Source organism: Magnolia sinica, chromosome 2 (assembly GCF_029962835.1).
Source record: "Magnolia sinica isolate HGM2019 chromosome 2, MsV1, whole genome shotgun sequence".
Taxonomy (NCBI): Eukaryota; Viridiplantae; Streptophyta; class Magnoliopsida; order Magnoliales; family Magnoliaceae; genus Magnolia; species Magnolia sinica.
Window position 1 is genome coordinate 19,820,994 of NC_080574.1, and position 27,757 is coordinate 19,848,750.

The 27,757-nt window shown below is 38.7% G+C and overlaps 5 protein-coding genes across 5 annotated transcripts in view; all 5 read left to right on the top strand.

Annotated features, from left to right (window-relative positions):
* Positions 1 to 1,324: 1,324 nt before the first annotated feature.
* Positions 1,325 to 1,969, top strand: LOC131227114 (pathogenesis-related protein STH-2-like). The gene is made up of 2 exons (XM_058222832.1): positions 1,325 to 1,508; positions 1,611 to 1,969. The coding sequence occupies exons 1-2, from the start codon at positions 1,325 to 1,327 to the stop codon at positions 1,910 to 1,912; spliced, it is 486 nt and encodes a 161-aa protein (XP_058078815.1). The 3' UTR covers positions 1,913 to 1,969.
* Positions 1,970 to 4,916: 2,947 nt separating this feature from the next.
* On the top strand, positions 4,917 to 5,504 carry LOC131224184 (pathogenesis-related protein STH-2-like). The gene is made up of 2 exons (XM_058219726.1): positions 4,917 to 5,100; positions 5,203 to 5,504. The coding sequence occupies exons 1-2, from the start codon at positions 4,917 to 4,919 to the stop codon at positions 5,502 to 5,504; spliced, it is 486 nt and encodes a 161-aa protein (XP_058075709.1).
* Positions 5,505 to 9,138: 3,634 nt separating this feature from the next.
* On the top strand, positions 9,139 to 9,723 carry LOC131224193 (major strawberry allergen Fra a 1-3-like). Its single transcript, XM_058219735.1, has 2 exons — positions 9,139 to 9,322; positions 9,425 to 9,723. Exons 1-2 carry the CDS (start codon positions 9,139 to 9,141, stop codon positions 9,721 to 9,723), a joined length of 483 nt encoding a protein of 160 aa, XP_058075718.1.
* Positions 9,724 to 13,484: 3,761 nt separating this feature from the next.
* LOC131224201 (pathogenesis-related protein 1-like) lies at positions 13,485 to 14,083 on the top strand. The gene is made up of 2 exons (XM_058219741.1): positions 13,485 to 13,668; positions 13,782 to 14,083. Exons 1-2 carry the CDS (start codon positions 13,485 to 13,487, stop codon positions 14,081 to 14,083), a joined length of 486 nt encoding a protein of 161 aa, XP_058075724.1.
* Positions 14,084 to 18,810: 4,727 nt separating this feature from the next.
* The window catches only part of LOC131236543 (probable methionine--tRNA ligase), a 28,368-nt gene continuing 19,421 nt past the window's right edge, over positions 18,811 to 27,757 (top strand). The window contains exons 1-9 of the mRNA XM_058233794.1: positions 18,811 to 19,051; positions 19,182 to 19,326; positions 19,933 to 20,086; positions 20,260 to 20,415; positions 20,725 to 20,955; positions 21,152 to 21,295; positions 26,649 to 26,739; positions 26,993 to 27,099; positions 27,209 to 27,323. Of these exons, the coding sequence (XP_058089777.1) occupies positions 18,925 to 19,051; positions 19,182 to 19,326; positions 19,933 to 20,086; positions 20,260 to 20,415; positions 20,725 to 20,955; positions 21,152 to 21,295; positions 26,649 to 26,739; positions 26,993 to 27,099; positions 27,209 to 27,323 (1,270 nt within the window). The 5' untranslated portion in view covers positions 18,811 to 18,924. The remainder of the gene's footprint in view (positions 19,052 to 19,181; positions 19,327 to 19,932; positions 20,087 to 20,259; positions 20,416 to 20,724; positions 20,956 to 21,151; positions 21,296 to 26,648; positions 26,740 to 26,992; positions 27,100 to 27,208; positions 27,324 to 27,757) is intronic.

Consider the following 27,757-nt stretch of genomic DNA (forward strand, 5'->3'; position numbering starts at 1 on the left):
AAGAAATTAGTGATTACTCTTTGATTGCGAGTGAGTCCAACTCATACTGGTCGATTGATTCCCAGTTCATCAGCACTATTGTGATTGCAAAAATTTTCAGTTTGGGTAGGTTTATTGCTTGCAAATTTTTTTACTTCTAGTTAATTAGTGATTTTTATCATTTTTGTGGTAATTCATCATCAAGTTTACTTCATCTTAAAAACTTAATTTCATTTTGATTTTTGAAAAATTATCAAAATTCTTGAAGTACCAGTTGCTTGAAATTGATAATTTTCTGGATAGTTTCAAAATGTCCTGAAATCAACTTTATTTGACTTTAAATTATATATTTTTTTCTTTATTTCTCCATGAGAAAAGACTCGTCAAGGTTTATTTTGATTTTTGAATCACCTCAATTGGATTTGTATTAAAAAAGATATACTATTTTGAAGTTGGTATATGCTAGCTATCAATTGCAGTCAATCCCAACCACATCGAACTGCATCATCTGGAGGTAGGCGACCCTGCTAGCTAGAGTGCGACTTGGCTGTGATCCTGACTGTAGGTCCCACCTCAATGTATGCAATGTATATCCATGCTGCCTATTGGTTTTGCAAAATTATTTTTATGTATAGTCCAAAAATGAAGCAGACACAAATTCCAGGTAGACAACACCACAGGAAACAGAGGTCACTGAACTCTCACTGTTAAAAACTTTCTAGGGTCCACTGTAATGTTTATTGACCACATACAACCTGTTGATAAAGTCATACAGACATGGATGAAAGGAAAAGAAAAAACAAATATCAGCTTCATTCAAAACTGTTGTGGTCGATAAAAGGTTTTTAGTGATCAATAAACGTTGTTTCCTGTAGTATAGTTCACCTGAAATTTGTATCTGTTTCATTTACAGGACCATGCACTAAAATAAGCTGGCAAAACCGATAGACGACGTGGACATACAATACATACATTGAGGTGGGCCCTACGGTTAGGGATGCACTCGCATCGCTGGTTCTGGGTTGCAGCCAAGTCGCTTTCACACTGCTAGGCCCAGTCAAGCTCAGACCTTAGACCTTGTCACAGGACAAGCTATAGAATCTCCGCATTTTCATAATTACCATTTGTCTGAACCTCCAAACATAGCCCAAGATTGGAATATCACAGAATTTTTAATGAATTCAATGGAGCTAATTCCTATGAAAGAGAAGTCACATCCCTCACCTCCCTTTCTACCCTCCACTTGTATAAATCTCCATTCAAATTCTCATCTTTCACAACCTCAACCCCATCTACTTACTGCCAAAAAACTCCATAATACATATTAATACTATTAATTAAAATCATGGTTGCAGGTACAGTGAGCCATGAAATCCTTTCTACAATTTCGCCGGCCAGACTCTGGAAGGCAATTGTGAAGGACTCCCACAACCTCATGCCCAAGCTCATGCCTGAAATCATATCAAGCATCGTTATCCTTGAAGGTGATGGTGGGGTCGGCACCATCAGACAGTCCAACTTCACTGATGGTAACTACCATAAACTTCTGTACTCCCTACAAATTTCAATGTGTTCGGTGATGTCTTTATACTACTTTTGCCAATGTGTTTGATTTATTGAAATATATGCAGTCATCAAAGACTTCAGCTACTGGAAGGATCGCATAGATGCTATCGACGAGGATAAGCACGTGTTCAAGTACTCAGTGATTGAGGGTGGCCTTCTTGGTAAGAAAGTGAAGTCGACTACGTTTACTCTAGAGTTCAAAGGCGGCGTTGAGTGTGGGAGCGTATGCAAGTTCCATGGGGAGTTTGAGACAATTGAAGGAAGTGTGCCAAAAGATGATGAAACAAAGGAGATGATGGGAAACATGGTGGGAATGTTCAAGGCTGTAGAAGGCTATCTCCTCGCAAATCCAAATGCATATGCTTAGCTTTGGTTTTTATGTTAGGGAGATTGCTGTAAGCTTTTCATCTTGGGTTTTTCATGATGGTTGAATAAGTTCCATTTCCTTGGAATGTGTTTGAATGGGAATAGGAAAGCTCCCTGTTAGTTTCTCATTGTAGTCATTATCTTTCTATAATAATAATAATAATAATCTTTGTTTCCTCATTGGGTTTCTTGAGTTATGGAATTTGAAGGATATGCATGGATACATTGAGAGCTTTGGATTCCATCAAGTACTGATACCGCAATTCATGTGATCATAGTAGTAAAGGTAGACGTTTGCTAGCTCCATACGCACCTTTGATAGCAGTTGCCAATATTTCAAGATCCTGGGACATCTGAATCAGAGCCGTGCATTAGTTGGCCAAAATTTAGTGGTCCATGCACCAGAAATCTTGGAGATGGAAAATTGATCACCTTTCAATTGGTGGCGAATGGTTATGGTTGAAATTACAGCAATTGATCTATATTCAATAAAAATACCATGCTGAAAATTTAATTGCTAGGATCATTTTTGGTGCATAACCATCCAAGGTGGGGTCCATCATCAAAACGACTTCGATTATAGACCATTATCAACGACTTGGTGCGTCCCAATCAGACCATTGACCGTTGATCTTCTCTGTGTGACCAATTAAAATGTTGATCATAATCGCTATTCTAATCAGACCATTGATATTCACTATCACACCATGTGAACCATTGATCCTCATTATGGGCCAGATGGGACTGTTGTATAATTATAGGATGAATCCAACTGTTGATCTTCATTATATACCTAATTAGACTGTTCATCTTAAAAATTGGCCTAATCGGACTTGATTTTCATCATCGGATCACTCCAACCATATTCATGTTAGTCAGCATCATAAATTGACAGTTCATCCTACCAATGGGAATAAATTGACTGTTGATCTTAAAAATCAGCCGACTTGAACTACTCGAGTGTTGATCTTCATCAACAGGCCAATGAAACCTTACATCTTCATCAACGGTCTAATCACATGGTTGATCTTAAAAAATTGGCCTAGTCAGACTGTTCATCTTGGACCGTTCATTTTCATCATCAGCCTGATTAGAATGGTGATTTTAATCATGTTCATAGTTGGAGAATACACATTTAGACACAATTACACACATAGTGGCGAATGATACATGAACTCGTTCCTTATAAGGTACATAAATGTACTGAACTTGTACCATCCCCTTATATTCTCTCTGCCAAACAGTGGAGTAGATGGTAGGCCTATTCGTTTGAGTACACGCAATTGGACCACTGGATTTCGTTATCAGCCAAATCGGACGGTCTTTATCATGCTAATCAGACCACATCTTATATATCGGTTAAACCAAGCTGTTAATCTTCAATATCGTGCTATAATCAGACAATTTATTTTACCCAGTTAGTGACGCAGGATGGACGTAATGAGGTCGATCAATGTCTTCCTAAGGTATAACCACTCCGAATCCACTTAGATTTTGTTATCACCTCACAAAGATTCCTCGAATTGGCGAGGAAAAGTAGGAAAATAAAAATAATTTTAATAAATTTGTAAATAAATAAATTAATAATAAAAATAAATTTACAATCCTTCAAATAAATAGTGATATCAAGCATAGGAATAAACTTCATAATCAAACTCCAACATCCTAACCGTCATGATTTCTACTACTTCATGTTTTTTGGCCAAAAATAGATAGTGTCCAATTTAGCCTAACCATGTTATTCTCCCTATTTTTCTAAGTTATTTTTATCTCGTTGACGACTCCTGAAGCTCAAAGGATCAAAAGTTATGATCGAACTAAAATTTACTATAAATAGTAAAAATGAAATTAAAATTGGATTTTAACCGTCGCTATGATGGAATCTTACAAATTCCACGTGGGCAACGCGGCGTAGCAGGTTGGTTCGCTAAAGTAGCTTATCATACCCCAAAATCATATATGGTATGTTGAATAACTCATTCTAGTTCGTGTGATATGCCTAATTTAGGGTTCTGACAATCCTAATCACTTCCACCTCTAATCGAGCCTTCTCTGGTCCATCTTGGCCATGAAAGTGTTGGTGACCTGCTCTACATCAGTTGACCATTGGTTGGTATTCGATGTGGGGCCAATCAAACTCATCTTTGATATCAATCTTCCATCTTCTACATCTGTCCAAAATTCAAGCCTATCGAAAACTTCAGTGGGCCCCACCACAAGGAGAAATTGTGAGGGAATATCTACCCATTAAAATTTTCCACATTTATTTGAGACCCACCATGGAGTGTAATGCTATCCAATACATGCATCAGACACACTCCAATTTGATGAAAGGACATTCTGAAAATTAGTCCATTCCAAAACACTACTGGGCCACACCTGAATTTTACATCAACCTTATATTAAATTAACAGTAATTATGTACTGAACTCTGGAAGGTTTCAATAGTGGACAGTTCCATCCCTACTGTTTCCTGTGGCGTGGCCCACTTAAGTCTTGGATCTGCCTCATTTTTAAGTCATGTCCGAAAATGGGCTAGCACAACCAATGGACGGTACGGATATAACAAAGACACTAAGGTGGCCCCAACGGATCTTGGGGTTACAGGAGAAGTTGCAGTCCATCCACAAACAAACGAAGAGATCTTTTTTTTGTTCCTCAAATGTACCGAACATACATGGACTCCTAAAAGCTATAACATTGAATAGTTTCCTCTTCCTCTTTCATTCCTCTTATTATAATAATTCAAGGCAAAGCATCTCCCCATTTTCATTATCATTTGTCTCATCCTACAATATAGCCTAAGCTTGGAATATCACAGAATTTTTAATGTATTCAAATGGAGTTAATTCCTATGAAAGATAACTCACTTCTTCCACCTCCATTTCTACCCTCCACTTGTATAAATCTCCATGCGAATTCTCATATTTTCACAAGCTCAACCCCATCCACTTACTACAAAAAAACTAAAGGAGTCCATAATACATATTAATACTACACAAATCATGGTTGCGGGTGCAGTGAGTCATGAAATCCTTTCTCAGGTTTCACCGTCCAGATTCTGGAAGGCAATTGTGAAGGACTCCCACAACCTCATGCCCAAGCTAATGCCTGAGATCATATCAAGCATCGTTATCCTTGAAGGTGATGGTGGGGTCGGCACCATCAGACAGTCCAACTTCACTGATGGTAACTACCATAAACTTCGGTAACCCTTATGTATTTCAATGAGTTGGATAATGTGGTTATACTCCTATTGACAATGTGTTTGTTTTATTGAAATATATGTAGCCATCAAAGACTTCAGCTACTGGAAGGACCGCATAGATGCGATCGACGATGATAAACGCGTGTTCAAGTACTCAGTGATTGAGGGGGGCCTTCTTGGTAAGAAAGTGAAGTCGACTACGTTTACTCTAGAGTTCAAAGGTGGCATTGAGGGTGGGAGCGTATGCGAGTTCCATGGAGAGTTTGAGACAGTTGAAGGAAGCGTGCCAAAAGAAGAAGAAACAAAGGAGATGATGGAAAACATTGTGGGAATGTTCAAGGCTGTAGAAGGCTATCTCCTTGCAAATCCAAATGCATATGCTTAGCTTTGGTTTTTATGTTAGGGAGATTGCTATAAGCCTTTCATCTTGGATTTTGCATGATAGTTGAATAAGTTCCATTTCCTTGGAATGTGTTTGCATGCGAATAGGAAAGCTCTCTGTTCATTTAGTTTATCACTTGTAGTCAGTGTCTTTCTATAATATTAATAATCCTTGTTTCGTCATTAGTTTTCTTGTGTTATTGAATTCGAATGATGGATACAAAAGAGCTTTGGGTTCCATAAATGTTTCATTTTTTTTAAAGGAAAAAAAAAAAAAAAAAGGACTATGAAGTGTTTCATGCAATCATAAGTAAAGATAGACGTTTGCATGGGACCATTGATCATTGATCTTCTTTATGGGACCAATGAAATGTTGATCTTGATCATTATCCTAATCTGATTTTTGATATTCATTATCAAACCATGTGAACCATATTGGTCCTCATTATGGGCCAGATGGGACTGTTGATCTTAATTATCAGGTGAATCCAACCATTAATCTTCATTATATACCCAATTAGACTGTTTATGATCTTAGAATTGGCCTAATACCACCGCTTATCTTAATAATTGGATCATTGGACTTGATTTTTATCATTGGAATACTCCAACCATTCATGTTAATCATCATTATAATTGGATGGTTCGTCTTAATTACCAATGGGAATGAATGGACCGTTGATTAAAAAAAAATCAGCCCAAATGAACTACTCAAGTATTGGTCATCAATGGGGCAATGAAACCGTACATCATTGGCCTAATCATATGGTTGATCTTAAAAAATTGGCCTACTCAGACTCTTAAGCTTAATAATTGGCCTAATTTGACCGTTGATTTTCATCAGTTTGATTGTTGCTTTTAGGAGTTGTTTGGATGCTTGTAAAGTTGTTAAGTTTTAAAGGGATTACAGATAATCTGATTATAGGGGTTGTTTGGATGCATGTATTTGCTTGTAATTAAAGGCTGTAAATGTATTATAACTTTTAGCTGTAATATAAAACCTGATAAAAAGTTATATTTCAGATTATAGGTGAAGTATTTACAGCTAAAAAATCATTATATATGTTAGAACATAATGGTTAATATACACTCGTGATATATGGGGCCCACTGTAATGTGTATGGTACATCCAATCTATCCATCATGTGCTTCCCTTGATGCTCTCTTGTGGCCTTAAAAAAAAACAGCTCGTCCATTATCACATGGACCACATGAGGGAAGAATTGGACGTCCACCATTAAAATGCATTTGGGGCTCACTCTGATGGGTGGAAGACATCCAATTTGTTTAATATCGGAATGCTTTGATGCTTCCTTAGGGTCGTTTTTAAAAAATCAAGTCCTTATGTGATTTATGGATTTTGGAAGGTTCATTGCCCAAACTCTACGGTATGAATATCTACTTTATTAATTGTAAACACTTTACATGCTATCCAAACATCCAATCTGTTTACAACCAAATTACCACTTAAAAGACATAAGGAATAAAATATAAACCAATTCAGGTACAATGTTTTTACAACTAAAAAAAATTACAGGCATCCAAATGACCCCTTAGTCATTTTCATTGCCGGAAAACACACTTAGACACATGCGTGCGGTGAATGATACATGAACTTGTTCCTCACAAGTTCCATATATTTGTAGTGAACTTGAAAGGTTGATATCAAAGATAAGTCTTGGGATGTTGAATACCAACGGTCTAATTAAGTGGCTCAATATTGAAGATAAGCTGTTTGATTAGAGAGACATTGAAGATCAGCAGCTTGGTTTGAGGGATATAAAATATGTGTAGTCTGATTAATTAGCCTGATATTGAAAAGATAAACTAATCAACTATACATATATATCAAACATGAGCGGTCTGATTAACCTGATTTTGAAGTTCAACAATCTGAAATGATCAATATCGAAGATGAGCTGTCTCGAGAATCCAATATCAAAGTATAGTTGTCTGGTTAGCCTTATAAAGATCATCAACAGTCTGATTAGGCCGATGATGAAATCTAATGGTCCGAGTAGGCCAATAAAGATGATCAGTAATCAAATTGCAGGCACTCACACGAATACGCCTACCATCTACTCCACTGTTTGGCAGACAGAATATACCGGGATGGTCTATATCTGTCCAGTCAATCTGGATCCTCTGTTGGCAATAAACAAGAAATTATTATTTTCACACATTGTGATTGATTCATGTCATCATTGACGTTGTCAGCACTGCTGGCCTAATCAGTTTGCAACAAACATAAATTTTCTTTTTATGATAAACCAAAAGATCTGAATTCCTGTCCAATTCAATGATTGGTCTTCAATATTAAGTCAAGACTCCACTCTTCCACACACACACCACAGTGGCCCAAGACACAATAAGTTGCGTGAATTTCTCATCTTCAACAGCTTGCAAGTGAGACGTTCCTTAAATATTTGTTACAGAGTGCTCGGATGGTATCAGTACCATAGGGGTACTGAGCTATCATGGGCAAAATATGTGATTTGTGATCAAATCCATCCGTTTGTTAGATTCACCCTTTGAAATTAGGCCATGGACCTAAAAATCAACCCCATTGGAAACTCAGGCAGGCCCAACACAATGAGAAATTGTGAGGGAACATCCACCCATTAAAATCTTCCACATTTATTGGGGCCCACCATGGTATGTTAATGCCATGCGTCAGACACTCCACTATGATGAAAGGACATTAGTCCATTTCAAAACAGGCGGGCTAGATCATGTCAATGTAGAGGTTTTAGGCATGATTTTACATTATACCCTCTGGTGTGCCCCACCTGAATTTTGCATCAACCTGATTTATTGGGCTCTATTGTGTTTGGAGGTTATGCTAGGAGAGAAAGTATTGGCCCTGTTTGGTATACATCTAAAAATAAGTTAATCTCATTTTAATTAACAGTAATTATGTATTAGATTGAACCTAGCTAGGAAGATTTAAACAGTGGACACTTCCATCTCCACTGTTCCCTGTGGCATGGCCCACTCAAGTCTTGGATCTGCCTCATTTTCGGGTTCATGTCCGAAAATGGGCTGGCACAACTGATCAACGTAGTGGATATAACATAGACACCATGGTGGGCCCCACGGAACTTAGGATTAAGAGGATCCTTATAACCCAGGTTACAGGGAATTAAGTTGCCGTCCAGCGTCCATTCACTACCTAAAGAAAGGGACCTTTTTATATATATATCTTCCTCAAATGTGCCGAACATGGACTCTTAAAAGCTATAACATTGAATAGTTATACTTAGTTTATTCTTTTTCATTCCTCTTATTACAATACAAGGTAAAGCATCTCCACATTTTCCTCTTATTACAATACAAGGTAAAGCATCTCCACATTTTCCTCTTATTACAATACAAGGTAAAGCATCTCCACATTTTCATTATCATTTGTCACAACTCGCGCAAACATAGCCTAAGACTGGAATATCAATGAATTTTTAATGTATTCAAATGGAGCTAATTCTTATGAAAGATAACTCACTTCTTTCAACTCCCTTTCCTACCCTCCACCCCTATAAATCTCCATGCAAATTCTCATATTTTCACAAGCTCAACCCCATCCACTTACTACCAAGAAAAAAAAAACCCCATAATATATACATATTAATACAATTGAAATTATGGTTGCGGGTACAGTGAGTCATGAAATCCTTTCTACAATTTCTCCGTCTAGACTCTGGAAGGCAATCGTGAAGGACTCCCACAACCTCATGCCCAAGCTCATGCCTGAAATCATATCAAGCATCGTTATCCTTGAAGGTGATGGTGGGGTCGGCACCATCAGACAGTCCAACTTCACTGATGGTAACTACCATAAACTTGTGTACTTCCTATGTATTTCAATAAGTTTGGTAATGTCGTTATACTACTATTGCCAATGTGTTTGCTTTATTGAAATATATGCAGCCATCAAGGACTTCAGCTACTGGAAGGACCACATAGATGCAATCGACGATGATAAATGCGTGTTCAAGTACTCAGTGATTGAGGGTGGCCATCTTGGTAAGAAAGTGAAGTCGACTACATTTACTCTAGAGTTCAAAGGCGTTGAGGGCGGAAGCGTATGCAAGTTTAATGGAGAGTTTGAGACAATTGAAGGAAGTGTGCGGAAAGACGATGAAACAAAGGAGATGATGGGAAACATGGTGGGAATGTTCAAGGCTGTGGAAGGATATCTCCTTGCAAATCCAAACGCATATGCTTAGCTTTGGTTTTTTTATGTTAGGGAGGTTGTAAGCCTTTCATCTTGGTTTGCCTGATTGTTGAATGAGTTCCATTTCCTCAAGGATGTATTAGCATGGGAACAGAAAGCTTTGGGTTTACCTTTCATTTGTACTTCATGTCCTTCTATGATAATAATCTTTGTTTCTTCATTCTGTTTCTTGGGTTATTGAATTTTCCACAGTGGGTTTGTCACTACCATAACTTATGGTAGCGTCGTTGCCACCAATTCATTTCCCATATGTGGGCGTGTGTAATGCTCGAGAGAACGGTTGTGTTTGTTGTACTCAAATAATCTTTGACTACGTACGAAAACAAACATGATTTTTCAGGAATAGGCGCTTGAGTTAGTTTTATTTTGGGTCATTTTCGTCCAAATATATACAAGGTATTTTTGTGTGGAGAAATGCTCCAATGCTCTGAGTGCACTAAAGTTATGTGCTCCTAGTTGACACTTATCCAGTCCAATCTGTTGATCTAGACCGCTGACCAGGTCCAACAAACTTTTCGTGGCCTACCATGCAAATGACACAGATCTAACAAATATTAACAATTTGATCAATGTCCTTTAATATGGACGGTCATGATTGTTTACACTAAAATATGTCTAACCAACATGGTGATCCTTCTGTTTGGTGAGGACCATCATCGATTGCTTATTCTAAAGAAACACCAATCGTAACTATCCCATCCTTGGTTTGGAGAAAGGATGGCTACGTAAAATAAGGATGTGTTTATGAAGCTTTCATACTTAAATTCAACTTATTGCTCTAAATTTGGGACGTTCTAATCAAATTGTAAACTGGAGGCAATGTGTAAAATATAAGTGGATCCTTACTCTTGCTTCGGTGGTAGACTATCAGGAGTTTCAACACCCGGTCAAGGGTTTGAGTATCCATAGGTGGTGAAATCCTGCTACGGTGTGAGTGTGTGCGTGTGTAAAAAAAATAAAAATAAAAATGGTGTAAAATATAAGTGTTTGTTGCATGTGCTGAGAAAAATTCAATGGTTTCAACTATTTTTGGTTTTAGAATATAAATAATATCATGCGTTGCACACCTTGGTTAGTAATCACATGTCATAATAGTGAAGCCCGCCCACACGTGTATTTAGATCATAGGATAGGTGAAGCCTGTTTCTTTTTGTGGAACTTTTCATCTAACAAGGTAATAGTTTGACATTCCTACCTTCATTAAAAAAGAAAAAGAAAAAAGAAAAAAAAAAGAAAAAAAGTACTGGCCTGCAATTGGCTGATAGAAAAATCTGTCAATGAAATTTGTTTGAAGAGAGATGATCTTTTTTTATTCACACGCTGAAACCGTGAGTATTGATCTTAACCATCCATCTACTATGCATGGATACCACTTTTAACCATTGGAGCATAAAAGTGGATTTAACCAGTGTTCCAAACATCCAGTGATTATAGTGCTTACAGACGGTTACTACAAGTGCCGGGCACCGGTCCATAAAATTAAATTGAGATATTGCTCACCGAAGAGGTGACCCATTGAATGAATGACCAGGACACCATTTTTCAAAATAAGAAATAGGATTAGACGAATTCTGGGGTACACTTGTACGTAGGATTACTCATCTTATTTTAAGGGTATGGCAGATGCGACGCATGTCAATAGAGGAAGGGAGAGAAATTGGGGGCCATGATATCCATACGTGAGACTTTAGATGTGTTGTCGAAATTTCACTATGGATCCTAAAATTCAATTAAATTCAGCTCTTAAATATTACAAACATAAAGAGAGGTGAAAATTATGCTTAAACTCTTTAAATTCAATATCGTGGGGAAGTTCCTTATGGATAAAATATATATAAACTATTGGTTAACTTTTACTAGTGAAATTTTACCCCTCTGTCATTCAATACTAGCCACATTTTCAAGTTTCTTAAATATCCTTATGGATTGTTGAAATTGTGGAAAACAGAGAATAAAGAAAATAACTTTAAAGACATCTCACCATATTTAAATAACAAAGGAAACATCAGATTTCAAAATAACCCAAACAACATTGTCAAATTCTCATGCAAAAAATAGGATGCAACTTTTGCAAGAGCTTTATCAAGATTTTCTCTTAATCCAAATAAAACCTCTAAAATGACATCCAAAAGAACCTAAATTGATATGAAATCTTGGAAAATTATAACTTTCTTTTCTTTTCTTATTTTTCTTATTCCCACCATCCAAACAAGTCCTTAGGCCATGTTAGGAAATCATGGATGTAAAGCCAAACAATTTAAAAGGGAACGAGTGTTTTCCTTTGAAGTGACAATTTATGTAATTTGGATAGCAAATAAAATGGTGGATTACACGAACATATAAATATTATCATTCAATCAATATCGTCTAATATAGACAGTCAAAGACATTTGTGCAAAATAAGTCCAGCCAACAATTTGATCTACTTATTTCTCAGGGTCCATCATGGGTTGCTTATGATTCTAAAGAATCACTTTTTTTGACAACTATACCATCCATCAACGGCTTAGAAAAAGGGATGGTATAGAAAATAAGTCCAAATGAAGGATTGATTACATCATTCAATTAGTATGTGTTCTACACTTAGTAGACAAGTGAGCCAAGTGAACCAATGCAAAAAAGAGCACAATATTTTATAGTGTTCTCAAAGCATTTGACAATTTAATATCTTAGGCCACCAATAGAAAGGTTAAGACTGTCCTATCAATGGTCTAGATAGGCAGCCAATACAAAGGTTAAGAATGTCCAATCAATGAGATTTTTGGGGTATAATCCATGGGGGATATGGGTTGCGTGCTACACCTGCCCACAGGAAGTTCTTGTGGTCGGGAGCTATATATGTAAATCCACCGGTCCCTCAGTTTCTCCTGCTCACGTTGGGACATGATTAAGAAAAAGGCAAGGCCAGAGGAGACGTTTTGGATCAGTCTAATATTTGTGTTTTCAATTCATCTGGGTTAGCATGACTTATGAGCAGTTTGGATGGAATATAAACATCATGGTGGGCCACTAGATGGTTTCATTAATGGTGGGCATTTCCATCCTATACTGTTGCCTGTAGTGTGTTCCACTTAAATCTTAGATCTGTCTATTTTTTGAATCATGTCCTAACATGAACTGAAGAAGCCAATAAATAAGGTGGACATCTCAATGAGACCCACTTAGGGGGTGCATGCAACTTGTAGTACACTAAGATTGCATTTTTGCGATGGATTTTGCGACGGACTTGGTCCGTCTGGATTGCTGAAACCATGGCCCGCACTTCAAGAAATGTATGCCCATGCAAAGCCACGGTTAAAGATCCTTTAGCTCTTGAGAGATAGATTTCTTTTATTTTATTTTATTTGGAGCGGGCTGTTGACATTGAAATAAAACCACCCTCTTGTTCTTCCCTAATCCTAATACGTACAGAGCATGAATACTAAAAAAAAAAACTATATAATATTGCATAGTTAAGCATACTTTCCTCTTCCTCTGTCGTTCCTCTCGTTACAATACAAACCATAGCATCTCCACATTTTCTTAATCATTTGTCTCAACCCACAAACATAGCCAAAGACTGGAATATCTCAGAATTTCTAATGTATTCAAATCGAGCTAATTTCTATGAAAGATTACTCACGTCTCCCACCTCCCTGCCTTCCACTTGTATAAATCTCCATGCAAATTCTTATCTTTTCACAACCTCAACCCCATCTATTTACTACCAAAAAATAAAATAAGTCCATAGTACATAATAATACTACAGAAATCATGGTTGCAGGTGCAGTGAGTCATGAAATCCTTTCTCAGATTTCACCATCCAGACTCTGGAAGGCAATTGTGAAGGACTCCCACAACCTCATGCCGAAGCTCATGCCTGAGATCATATCAAGCATAGTTATCCTTGAAGGTGATGGTGGTGTCGGCACCATCAGACAGTCCAAATTCACTGATGGTAACTACCATAAACTTCTGTAATTAACCCCCATGTATTTCAATGAGTTCGGTAATGTAGTTAAACTCCTAGAGCCTATTGACAATGTGTTTGTTTTATTGACATATTTACAGCCATCAAGGACTTCAGCTACTGGAAGGACCGCATAGATGCGATCGACGATGATAAGCATGTGTTCAAGTACTCAGTGATTGAGGGTGGCCTTCTTGGTAAGAAAGTGAAGTCAACTACGTTTACTCTAGAGTTCAAAGGCAGCGATGAGGGTGGGAGCGTATGCAAGTTCCATGGGGAGTTTGAGACAGTTGAAGGAAGTGTGCCGAAAGAAGATGAAACAAAGGAGATGATGGGAAACATGGTGGGAATGTTCAAGGCTGTGGAAAGCTATCTCCTCGCAAATCCAAATGCATACGCTTAGATTTGGTTTTTTATGTTAAGGAGATTGCCATTAGCCTTTCATGTTGGGTTTTGCATGATCGTTGAATAAGTTCCATTTCCTTGGAATGTTTTTGCCTGGGCATAGGAAAACTCTCTATTAGTTTATAACTTGTAATCAATGCCTTTCTATAATAATAATCTTAATTTGTAATTTCCTCATTGTGTTTCTTGTGTCATTGAATTTGATAGAGAAAAGCTTGACATATATATAATGAGACTGTATCAATAAGTTACTAGGTGTTTTCCCCGCTCGATACAAGTGTTGGACGTGGGCTTGAAAACCAACATGCTCCATGGAAGTTTCCAATGGCCGTTAGTTTGCTTTTCCACTCTCATTAGACAAGAAAATAGTTTATGTTGTACCTACGATCATATCAGCCAGCTGATTGTTTGCATACATACATCACTTGTCGGAAATGATTAACACACATATATTGTTCCGACAGGACGACCAGGGTTGCGATTTGTAAGTCATCTGCTTCAGCTGCTTATGCCTTAAGTAGGACGTCTGAATATGTTTAATTAGTTAATCCTCGAAAGAATTTATAAATTATAATATACATAAATTACTTTTTACAACATCACTTTTAAAGTGGATTACCCACATTCAGACCTACTCTCGATGTGGGGCATTCATCACGTGACGTCCACCTTTAATATTTATAGTCAATCACGTAATCGTTCAACCTTTGATATTGGAGACCAATTATTATATTGGGCCACTGGCCCTATCTTCAACGTAAACCGTTCATCATGTGGGGCCTGCTCTCATTGCAGACCATCCACCTTGTAAGGCTCACTTTTGATCGGGACTATCCATTTTGAAGGGCTCCACTTGGATGACATTAGATGTGGATTGTCCATCATGCATAGCGAACCTTTAATGTGGATTGTCCGTCATACAAGGCCCAACTTTGAAGTGGGTCATCTATCATGCAGAGCCACCTTGGATGTGGGTTATTTATCATTAGAGGCCGACCTCTGATGTGAATTGCCACGTGCACGGTGATTTAAGGCATGTTTAGATAGGTGTAAAATGCATAAAATGAAATGAAATGGGAGGAAATGGGCTTATAAATGAATATTCTCTTTGAGAGAAGATTTGAAAGTTCACCATACATGTGGCGCACTAATGATACTCCAGAACAATCTAACTCTTGACTACATAACTAAAATCACACTAATAGAATGATCCAAACCATACGAAGGGTGGGCATCTAAATGGATGGTTAAAAAATGTTGACAAGTTGCTTGTTTGCGATCCTTACTTTTGTGGGCCACTTGAGGTTTGAAATTTTCTCATTTTTAGCACGGGTGCACGTGCGCGTGCACATACACACACATATATATATCAATGGATTTATTATAATCATTTTGTTAAATATCATATATGTACGCTAGTTTGGGATATTAAAGCTAATTTGAGACATTACAATACATTGAAAATTTTCAATACATTTTAATTACTCACATTTATTCTAATTCAAGCACAATATTTAAATGTCAACTAGGCAAATTAGCTAGGAGAGGACAAATTAGTGTAAGGGCTCACCATGATGTATTTGTTTATCCATGCCATCCATCCCTTTTCTGGTATCATTTTAAGGTATGAGCCCAAAAAATGATACATATCCAATGCCACAAATGACTTCTGCATTTAATGTAACCCCAGGTGATTTGCATTTACTGCTTTGTGCATTTAATGCAATCTAAGGTTACTATTTGGTGTGGTCCGCTTAAGTGTTGAATTTGCCTCATTTTTGGGCTCTTACTTTAAATTTTTTGAGAAAATGAATGGACAACGTGGATAAATAGATACATCACGGTGGCCCCCACATGGATCTGCCCATTCCTGGTTACGGACAGGCTAGTAGGTAGCAATCTGCTTTTTAAATTTCAAATGCAATTCAGTTACTCCCATTTAAACACAACTTTGTAAGCCATTTACTCCTTATTCATTTACCTCCATTTACAGGCTCCTAAACGAACTCTAAGTTTTAATCTCATAAATACGTGTGAGAAAAAGGTCGGAAATCTTGAGACGGGTTGTACTAATCTTGTACATATATGTGAGAAGTACCATGTGCACTTTGATTGCTAATATGGGTGCATATCGAACCAGTAGAACCATGTAACCGGACTGGAACCGTTGGATCGGTTCGGTTTGGTTTGGTTCTAGAGTGCTAACGGTTCGGTTCCGGTTCCAAAATTCCGAGAACCGTTGGATACGAATCGATTCCGGTTTAGGACCCTGTAGAACCGAACCGTGACTCGAACTTATTGTTCTTAATAATAATAAACAGACTCTACGATCCTGCCCGAACAAATTCAAATTCCTAAGCAAATTCCTTTATAAGTCAAAATGCATTTGCTGGTCATGACTAGAGATTAAAGTTAACAGCCCGTTCATATTAGCGGGCTAAAATACCTTTCATACGGAACCCTATGGGGCTGTGTTGCTTGACGGTTATAGAAACTCCTCACGAGAAGCCTATGGATGTATATAAAAGCCTCTTTTTTATTTTCTCTTTTATTAAGTTTAAGCTTTTTTTCCTTTAAAAGAGAAGAAAACAAATATAGAAGTACATAGAACAAAGAGCCCCACCATGGGACCTTAGTAGTACTGACATTTCTGAGTAACAAAAACACAAAACAGCAGGACCAAGCACGCCCATGTAGCAGGCGACATCAAATTGATTGAACTTTTACCTTCAATCAACAGAGAGGCCCAACAAGACGCAAAAAAAAAATCAGCTACTTTCCACAGAATCAAGCCTTACTTAGCTCAAGAAATAGCATTGCGTGCGATATACATGAACTGTGGAACCAATCCGGAACCGAACCGTTTTTCACGGTCCGGTTCCGGTTCGGTTCTAGGGTACTAATGGTCTGGTTCCGGTTCCCAAAATCATAGAACCATTAGGAACGGTTCGATTCCAGTTTCACCCCAGAACCGGACCGAACCGACCCGTGTGCACCCCTAATTGCTAACATGTGAATCCACCCGAGTAGAAAAACATACAATACACCCACGTATTGTTTCTATTGCCTATAGGTGTGCCCCTGGACACCTCTTTGAACAAGGTTGTGTAGGGTTATGCTACTAAGTTATTATATATAGTGAAATGCTCACTTGTGCACCCGTTCTCATAAAGAGCTCTTAAGAATTTTTGAGAGCTCCTCTCACCTGATATGTGCCAAAAATTTAAACACTCCATGTTATGTAGCACCCCATGAAACCCAATGGGCCCAAAATTTGAATGGTCCATGTGAGCATGACTCTCTCTCTCTCTCTCTCTCTCTACACACACACACACACACACACACATACATACACGTATAGAGGAGTGCTCACTAGCACACCTTCTTACGTGGGCACCCATGTGCACTTTTACACACGTGTCATGGGCACAAATTTTGAACAATTCATATAATGCGGAACCCCTTGAAACTCTATGGGCCCAATTTTTAGCCAGATCCAAAACTCTAGTCAGCCATAATAAAGAGAAGTGTAAATCATGAAGGAAATTGTTTCCTTTTGTCATGGCCCATTAAAGTTTTATATCGAGTTGAATGTTAGGCTTATATAGTTTCAAGGGGTGCCACATCACGTGGACCGTTCAGATTCTATGTCTATGACACGTGTACAAAGGTGCACATAGGTGCTCAAGTAAGAAGTGCATAGGTGAGCATAGGCATTTTTGAGAAATCATCACCCGTTATAAGTCCAAAATTCGAATCGTCCACGTGATGCAGCATCCCATGAAACCCCTTGGGCCTAACTTTTACCTTGATTTAAAACTTTGGTGGGCCATGGAAAAAGATCAAAAAGGTAAATCAAGTGAAACTATTTCATTTTGACATGGCTTACTAAAGTTTCCAATCAGGGCAAAAGTTGAGCCCTCGGAGTTTTACTGGGTGCTGCATCTCATGGATATTTCAGATTTTACACTTATAATAGGTGATGTGTTCTCATAAAGTTCTCATGAATTCTCGTGAGAACTAGTATGGGTGCTGCATCTCATGAACATTTTAGATTTTACACTTACAATAGGTGATGAGTTCTCATAAAATTCTCGTGAATTCTGGTGAGAACTACTGTGCAGGAGTGTGTGTGTGTGTGAAAAAGGTTCTATGCGGTGGAACTCATGGGAGCTTCCCATGAGGTCGAGCTATGCCCCCCCCTGCCATATATATATTAGCTCCCAAGTCTAATAAGTTGGACTATAATTTGCAGCCTGCACATCAAATAACTTCCAACCTGTGAAGTCTGTGCATCATCCAACCCATCTAATAGGATTGCCCTTTCATGAAGATAGCAAAAATCAACCGCATCCACTTTTCAGGTGGCCCGAACTTGTAACTTGCTAGTTATCATTGACTAAAAAGTGTTTCACATGTGGTCCAGCCAATGAGCAGATGAGGTTGATTTTTTAACTAGGCAATCCTTATGGTTGGGCCAACCTATTCAAGGGGTTCGATGTCATATGCTCTTAATTGGTTGGAAGTTATTAACTGGATGGACTATGCCAACTCTCCAACTACCCCAAGGGAAGAAAAGAGCCGGGTTTGAACTGGGCAATCATCTTAATGAAAAGCCCAAGCCAGGCCCAAAGCAACCTCGACTCGGACGGGCCAGGCCAGTTACCAAACTAATCGGAGGCTTAGGGGTAATTTCGTCATCCGTGCCCTAAGACGTAGCTTTTTCCATTTGCCAAACCAAGAGAAATAACACTAGCATTTATGCGCACTGAACTCATCTCCTCCTCCCACCTCTCTATACAGTGGAAGGATAAACCCTAACCCTAGAGAAGAGAAGCCATGGGAGATGTCCCACCATCGAAGGGCAAAGATCGGAAGGTTCCGATCCCTGGCCAAAGAAACATCTTGATTACCAGCGCCTTGCCCTATGTTAACAACGTCCCTCATCTTGGCAACATCATCGGAAGTATCTCTCTCTCCCTGCTTCCTTCCTTCTCTCCTCATCTCATTTTGTAACCGAAGATTACATTTACATGCCTGCAGAAATCTCTGATCTCTCTCTCTCTCTCTCTCTCTCTCTCTCTCTCTCTGTTCAGGTGTTTTGAGTGCAGATGTGTTTGCTCGCTACTGCCGTCTTCGTGGCTACAACACAATATACATGTGTGGGACGGACGAGTACGGGACGGCGACCGAGACGAAAGCCATGGAAGAGAACTGCACCCCTAAGCAGATCTGCGATAAGTCAGACTTCAATTCCGTGCTTTTAAATTCTAATTTATCTTGTTTTCTTGAAAATCTGCTTAGTTTTGGAATTGCTTTATCTGAGATGGCCAGTTGTATTTTACTATGGTAGCTAAAAGTCTGCTTAGTTTCCCCTCACTAAATCTTGTTTTCTTGAAAATCTGTTTAGTTTTGGAATTATACCTCCAAGTAATATTCCTAGCAATATGGATAATGGACATACTCCCACTGAATGTGGACTGTTGCCTATATTTTTATTTTAACCATCCATTTGCAGGCCAAAATGGAATGGGTAGTGTTTTTTGTTTTTGTTTTTGTTTTTGTTTTTGTTTTGTGGGAGCATCTCTCATTCATGTTCACCAGATGAATGGTTCTGATCACTGAAAGTGGGCCCACCTCTATGATAGGCTGGCCCAACCCTCAAGAATTGCACATTTCCTACTTTTCCTCCTTTCCGCTGTCTCTTTTTGTATTATTGCTCGTGTTGACATTTTCCATTCCCCAACTTTACCTGTTCTTGTTGCTCACATTCACTTTCCATTCCCCAACTTTACCTGTTCTCCATATCCATGCCACTGTCTCAACCTAGCTATCCTTCTTATGTAGATACCATGCAATCCACAAGGAGGTCTATGATTGGTTTGATATAAGTTTTGATGAGTTCGGGCGGACATCAAGTCCCCAGCAGACTGAAGTTTGCCAAGCAATATTCAAGAAGCTGATGGAGAACAATTGGCTTTCTGAAAACACAATGCAACAGGTATGTTTTTTCCTCGTTCTCACTAGATGCTGTCTGATCTTTTTGTGTTGGTAAAGATGCTTATGAATTTTCTTTTCAAGGGATCTGTTCTGCTATTGACTTGCATTTAGATTGGTTTTCTTCGCCAAATACAATACTGGCTCTTGTGTTTATCTTGGCTTTCAACTGTGCAGCTTTACTGTGACACATGCAACCGCTTCCTAGCTGACCGTCTTGTGGAGGGCATATGCCCTACGAAAGATTGCAACTACGAGTCTGCACGAGGGGACCAGTGTGAAAAATGTGGAAAGTTGTTGAATCCAACTGAACTTAAGGATCCCAAGTGCAAGGTACACCATTTCTTCTTAGGAGGTCCTAGTCCCACTTTGCCTTGTTTGTTCACTTCACTGCTGTCAACCTGATTTAAATTCATTGTTTTGGAGGTGTTCAAAACCATACATATCTCCTTACTATTTTCTCTACTTTAGAGATGGTATGATTAAAATTCCATGATTCAAATGTTCAGGACCTTACAGTTCTCCTTAACTTTGAACTACTTATAAAAATAAATAAATTCCGTGTTCTAGAGGTTTTCATGACCATCCGCACTTCTCCTTTCTATATGCGCCATTTCAGATTTGATCTTCTTTTGCTTGTAGGTATGTCGGACCACTCCACGTATTCGTGATACAGATCACTTGTTTCTAGAGCTCCCATTGTTGAAGGATAAATTGGAAGATTATATCAATCATATGTCAGTGGCTGGATCCTGGAGTCAAAATGCTATCCAAGCAACACATGCTTGGTTGAAGGAAGGTTTGAAACCCCGATGTATAACTAGGGATCTTAAGTGGGGTGTTCCTGTTCCACATGATAAGTTTAAAGACAAGGTCTAGTAAGTCTGTTTCAATTATGTAACTCATACGTTTCTTCCATGATCCTTTTACTGTAATTCTATTCCTTGTTGTGACACGAACTATGTTGTCTGTCTTTTGTATATAAATATGTTATACCACTTCTCAACTTAAAAGTAGCATTTCATGAATTTATTGCTTGCATCTGAAAAAAAGTTATTGTCATGTTCAGGTTTTTTATGTATGGTTTGATGCACCAATTGGGTATATCTCAATCACTGCATGCTATACCCCTGATTGGGAGAAGTGGTGGAAGAATCCAGAAAATGTGGAGTTGTATCAGTTTATGGGCAAAGATAATGTGCCATTCCATACGGTAAGAATGCTTGCAGCTGCTGCAACTTGCTCCCCCTGATGCCCTTAAGATTACATTATTACTTTGTCAAACTATACTGTGATGTTTTTTGTTGGATAAATGAGATTTTAGTAGGCGGACTATGGTTGCATGAAGCATGAAGGCGAAGCGGCAACAAATTGGGGAGTGGGAGTGGGAGCAGGGAAGTGTCTCTTTCAAAATATAAACAAATAGAGATTGTTAGGAAGCGGGAGTGAGAGTGGAGTCCAAAGTAGGGATTCGAAGTGGGAGTGGCACCTAGTTTGAAAGATCTTGCACCCAAGAGGTGGACCCGACCCAATTTTTAAGGGTCCAGGTCCAATTTTCTACAGCTGTTTAGAAATCGGGTCAGGTTCAGATCCACCCTTTTGGACCTAGATAAAAGTCAGGTCTAGTTGGGTTCGGGTTGGGTCTAGTCCACCATATTAGACTGGTTAAAATTGGTTTGGGATGGTTCCAGTAAATTTTATTACCATTTGCTTATATATCAATTGAGATTTGCTAAGCCACACACATGTAAGAGAGCCCGTTTATGCACCATGCATGTTTCAAAGGAGCACATAGGTGTGCAATCTAAGCCATCTGTTGGGTGGTCTTGACCATGTAAATGCCATTTTTTTAAAGGATGACAAAAGATTTTATTTATTTATTTGAAAGATGAAGGGTTTCATTAAGTAAAAGGCAAAAAACAAAGAGAATGATTGCAGAGAGAGCAGCCCACAATTACAGGCGTAAGAAGAAAAAGTCTTGACCATAAAGGTCTTTAACATTGGAGGCTCACTCAATCATCAGACGCTTGGCCTTAGTTGCCACTGAGCTAGGCATATTAGAAATATTCCTGAAACATCTACTGTTCCCCTCCCCCCATACCGACGACCAAATTGCAAGAACCGACATTCTCCAGATGATTGTCTTCACCCTGCCAATATGCACCCCGTGCCATGCTTGAAGGAATTGGTTAAACTCACCCGGAAAGCACCAATGTAAATTGAACTCATTCGTAATCTCAACCCAAATGGATTGAACGAACAGACAATGCAACAACAGATGGTCCACTGTCTCTTCAGCCCGCATGCAGCATAAGCATATGTTGGGGAGAACCTCTCCCTTTTTCCTCAGATTTTCCACCGTAAGGATTTTCTTTTTCCCTGCCAGCCATCCAAACACTATGATTTTCGGGGGAGCATCGTACTTCTAGAGAAAGGAGAGGTTTTTCTTAAGGATGACAAAAGATTTTATTAAGCTAAGAAAGAGGATGACAAGGCGTCATCTAGAATACAAAGATGAGAAGACCGCCAAAACCCTTACATCAATCCCTTAATGCACAACCCCAAGTTACCCAACCTGAAATACATTTGCTCATTCAAATATTTGGCGTTTGACCCTAACAAAGACAACATCAGGGTGACTTGTCTTGTGATGAAAGGTCTAGTTATTCTGCTCAGCCCACACCTCCCACATGACAATCACAATAACCATCCACCAAACTTTTACAATTCTTTTACTACCCTTTCTACTCCCATGCCAAACTTCCATAAGCTCTCCAATAGATTGAAGCATTGACTAAGAGACCCCAAAAAGAGGTAAGATCTTCCCCCATATGTCATGTACAAATGAGTAATGCGTGAACAAGTGATCCACTGTTTCCGCCTCCCAGAAACACATTATGCAACCATTCGTGATGTACATACGACTCTTCCTTGGGTTGACAATGGTAAGGATCTTCCTTTTACCCACCAACCATGACGAATTGAGAGTCTGAGGCTAGCACTCATACTTCCATATGCGAGAAATGGGATTCGTAGGCCGGTTAGTACCACCTGCAACAAGGGCACGTAAAATGATTTCACTGAGAAGAATTTGCTTGAATTTGCTTTCCACATCCGGGAATTCTAGTCCGGTCACACTATTCTGCATTGTTGAATGAGACTCATGAGGCAAATATATTCTTCAATCTCTTTGTCAGATAAATTCATCCGAAAAGTTGGAGCCCATATTATCACGCCCTCATCTAGGCCGGATGCGAGAGAAGAAATGGATCTTTCTCTCTTAGATGCTGCCATGAATAGCATTGGAAAAAAAAAACTAAAAGGGAGCAATCCTCGCACCAACGATCTAACCAAAACCTCATTATGGTTCCCTCCTAGGGTCTGAATGAGGTTTCCCTAAGGAAAGAAGGCTCCATTTTCAACACTTTCAAAGCCTCGAAGCTCTATATCTCAATGAAAATTGTAGACTCCCCCCTTCATCGACACCATATTTGCTTCTAACGTCTCTGTTCCATAAGCAACCTTCCTCTCGTGCAAACTTCCATAGCAATTTGCCTAGCAAACTTGAATTAAGCTCCTTAAAGTTTCTCATATCTAGACCGCCATTCTCTTTAGGTTTGCATACATCATTCCCACTGACTAGGTGGAATTGGCTTCTTTTTTTTGTTTCAGAACCTTGCAATAAGAAATCCCTTTGGATCTTTTCCAATTTTCCTACAATGCTTGCTAGGCACTAAAATAGAGACATAAAGTAAATCAACGTACTGGTGAGTGTTGCTTTGATGAGCTTAAAGTCTTCCCCACCTAACGAAAGATGTCTACTTTTCCACCCAGACAATTTCTGCTCAATTCTTTCCACCATCACATGCCATAAGCGCTTGGCCAGGTTGCCAATGCACAAAGGGAGGCCCAAGTATGTGGATGGGAGACTCCCCACTTTGCAGCTGAACCCAATGGCTAAAGACTTCACGTCTTCCTCATTCATCTGGATACCTAGCAGCTTGCTATTATGAATATTAATTTTTAGCCCAGACGCAACCTAAAAGTATTGGAGAACTTCCCTTAAATTGTCAACTTGCCCCTTATTTGAGTGATACATTAACATACTCTCTCATCCAACCTCGAAATCCCTTACCAAATCTTCAATCACATCTTCATATTAGCCGCTATATCTTCAATTGCATCTCCGCATGTCTCCGATCACATCTTTAAATCAACCTCCATATTTTTCACTAATAGTAAATTGCAAATCTTGATATTTAGGCCCCAAATTTATAAATAAATAGTCTAAATCAGCATATGTTGGGCTTTGAGGTTGGTCATGGGCTAAGTCAGTTGTGGGCCTGCATCAATTCTCTCTGGCTATGAAGAACTCGTCCACGAGTTGAACACCATTCTCAACCTTTGAACTTGTACTACCTTTATGATGAATCTTCTTCTTTGGTGGAAGCTAGTAGTGCAACCCTAAGCGTCAGCTCAACGCGACAGTTGTTGGAGTCCACTGTAGATGATGTCTCTTTCGCTTGCATTATTGTGGGTTACAACATGTTTGTTGTGGCTTTAAAGTTCTTTGTGGATCCTGAAACATTTGCCTTATTTTCATGCCACAATCATCTTTTGCAAATGTGCGTAAATTTGAGTGTTGATACATATTTGCATGTCTATCAATCAAGGTGTTCAAAAACGGTAACGGTGGCCACAATGGCCAGCACCGTTTTTGTTATAATATGGGTCGTAATGGCTATTACAGCCCCCGTATCAGCTATTACGACCCTTTTTTTATTTTTCTGAAAAAAACTGTTACAGGACCATTACGGGCCGTTACGACCTATTTTTCTATAACGGCCGTTACGGCTGTAATGCGTAACAATAACGGAACGGCTGTTATGGCTGTTACGTAACCGATTTTGAATACCTTGCTATCAATGTGACTACCACCATCAGTGGATCCATTAATTGATCAATTGGTGAATTCAAGTGTAGGTCCAATGTTAATGCATCAATTACTTTAGATGTCAACTTTTCCTTTAATTTTGTGGATCTTTTTATCGTTTCTAGAATTTTTACTTCAATTTTGAGTTCTTTGTCATGTTGCAACAATCGAAAGATTCGATCATTAGTCTCTTCATGAGCTGGGGCTGCCCGTTGTTGGATAGGATCTTGATGGGACTTTTCCTATGTGTCCACATGCTCAAACTTCAGTCTCCAGATTCATTCTATGTCGGAGCTCCCCCACTTGATTAGTGAGATTGCCTACCGCAAACATGAGTTGATCTACCCGCTCTACGAATGCGTGGATCAATTGGAGTACTTGCACAAACTCTTCTAGTGTCACCCATTTCAAAGCCATTAAGAGGTGATATAGAGTCGGTAGTTTTCCAACAATCACACGCCCTAATACCAAAATGTTGCAATCCGGTTATTGAGATGATGGTGACACTCGAATTGCAAAGAAATGGACAAGAGTAGGCTCATAAGAATATTTTAGAGAGAGAGAGAGAGAGAGAGAGAGAGAGAGAGAGAGATTATTGATTTCGAACTTCTTACAATACTTACGAATACACTCACACTTAGAAAATTTTGATTTGTATTTCTTTTGATTTAGTTTGTAGAAAATTTTGATCTGTATTTCTTTTGATTTAGTTGGTAGAAAATTTGGATCTGTATTTCTTTTGATTTAATTGGTAGAAAATTTGGATATGTATTTCTTTTGATTTAGTTGGTGTGTCTAGTTTAATGTTGGCGACCAGTAGCTTTGTGTTTGATGAAGTGACAAGAGAATCACTTGTTATTGGCCTAATCCTTTCCTTGTATCAGTGTGTCCCCTATCTTTTGGTTAATAAATTTTTCCTCATTCAAAAAAATAAAATCATCATCGCCTTATAGTAGTTGGCTACATGAATCCTTTTCCACCATTCCACTCTATCTCTACCCTTGCCCTTTTATAAGCTTCAACCGGTACGAACTCCTCCTAACTGGCACAATTCTCGGTCTCGGTTGCACATGACCAAACCACGTAAGTCTACTTTCCCTTATCTTGTTACCTATTGGTGCTACTTCTAACTTCCCTTGAACACATTCATTTCTAATTTTATCCTTGTCTTGCCAATCATCCATCTCAACATCCTTATTTTATTTGCACTCATCCTATGGACATGTTGCTCCTTAACCGCCCAACATTCTATCCCATAAAGCATGGCTGGTCAGTAAAAAATTTTTTTAAAAAAAAATTAACAAAAGCTCAACTCTGGTATTCTAAAGGTTATAGGAGACGTCAGCCCTCATGCATGTCATGGACTTGGACTAATGAGCACACTTGCATGTGCATGTAGATAGGGCAGGCTTCAGGATTGAATAGGTCTCTGTTTGTACCACTGAATTTTATTATGCTTTACTAATCCTTATTTCGAGATAAATGATGCATGTTCGCCTTTTACAAATGGATATTCATCAAATCAACTCTTATATTGAAAATAAAGTTTCTTTGATTGATTACGGTAACCATGTGGAATTCTGTCTATTGTATTTATCACATAGCTCAAAGTTTCTCCATATTCTGATTTCAGGTAATGTTTCCTTCAAGCCTTCTTGGAACTGGCGAAAACTGGACGTTGATGAAGACTATCAGTGTTACGGAATATCTGAACTATGAAGCAGGTCTGCGTAGCTATTCGGTCATTGTTCTCAGCATTGGCACTAATGTAGTGGTTTTCACTTTGGAAAGATGCTGAAATTATGTATCGTTGTTGCAGTGTCACGACTGTCATCTTCCCTTTTCAGTATTGACTGCTGTGTTATAGTTCGAATGTTTTAACCACATAGTATATCCATCTTGTGTCTGTTGACTTTCTAGACTCCTGAATGTTTTTTATTTATTTATCTGGCATCCTGCTGTGAATCATATATGCAGGGAAGTTCTCCAAGAGTAAGGGTGTGGGAGTTTTTGGCAATGATGCAAAAGATACAAACATTCCAGCAGAAGTATGGCGGTACTACTTGCTGACTAATAGGCCGGAGGCAAGTTCTATTACTGAACCATACAGTTTGGTTTGCCTTTTACTTGTTTGCTGACATTGCTGTATGTGTTGGAATGATGGAAAATGCTTACTGGTTATGTGTGAATCAGGTTTCAGACACATTGTTTACATGGGCAGACTTGCAGGCCAAACTAAACAGCGAGTTGCTGAGTAACTTGGGCAATTTTGTTAATCGGGTCCTGAGTTTCGTTGCTAAACCTCCAGGTTGACAAGTTGTGTTTGAAAGAAATGTGTTAGTTTGAATTATCAGCAGTTTCTTGAACATGCAAGTGCTATTATGAAATCTAATTTAATGAATTTTGATATTCCTACAAAAAATGAAATGCTTCACTCTCCAAGTGGACCAAAAAATGATGGGAGCCAGTGGCTGATAATCTGAATTTTCCACTGCCATGAAAACTGCAGCTTTATTGTGTAGTTTGTGTTCTCGACCATCGGAGCATCATGGTTTTGTTGCTTTAAATATAGTTTGCATATTATTTATATTGACAAGGAAAGAACCCCAGGTTGGGTCTCTATAGCTTATTCATGAAATTCAATGATTCACTCGAGGCATTCCAGAGAAGAAGGGTGTCTAGAGACAACAAAGGGTCCTAGATGTATTTTACTTGGACTGAAAAACATAGCTTATTGAAAAG

Bases quoted from the DNA above. Each gene is read 5' to 3' on its own strand.
- LOC131227114 (XM_058222832.1), top strand. From the start codon at position 1,325: ATGGTTGCAGGTACAGTGAGCCATGAAATCCTTTCTACAATTTCGCCG. The intron at 1,509-1,610 runs GTAACTACCATA...AAATATATGCAG, and splicing joins ACAGTCCAACTTCACTGATG to TCATCAAAGACTTCAGCTAC.
- LOC131224184 (XM_058219726.1), top strand. From the start codon at position 4,917: ATGGTTGCGGGTGCAGTGAGTCATGAAATCCTTTCTCAGGTTTCACCG. The intron at 5,101-5,202 runs GTAACTACCATA...AAATATATGTAG, and splicing joins ACAGTCCAACTTCACTGATG to CCATCAAAGACTTCAGCTAC.
- LOC131224193 (XM_058219735.1), top strand. From the start codon at position 9,139: ATGGTTGCGGGTACAGTGAGTCATGAAATCCTTTCTACAATTTCTCCG. The intron at 9,323-9,424 runs GTAACTACCATA...AAATATATGCAG, and splicing joins ACAGTCCAACTTCACTGATG to CCATCAAGGACTTCAGCTAC.
- LOC131224201 (XM_058219741.1), top strand. From the start codon at position 13,485: ATGGTTGCAGGTGCAGTGAGTCATGAAATCCTTTCTCAGATTTCACCA. The intron at 13,669-13,781 runs GTAACTACCATA...ACATATTTACAG, and splicing joins ACAGTCCAAATTCACTGATG to CCATCAAGGACTTCAGCTAC.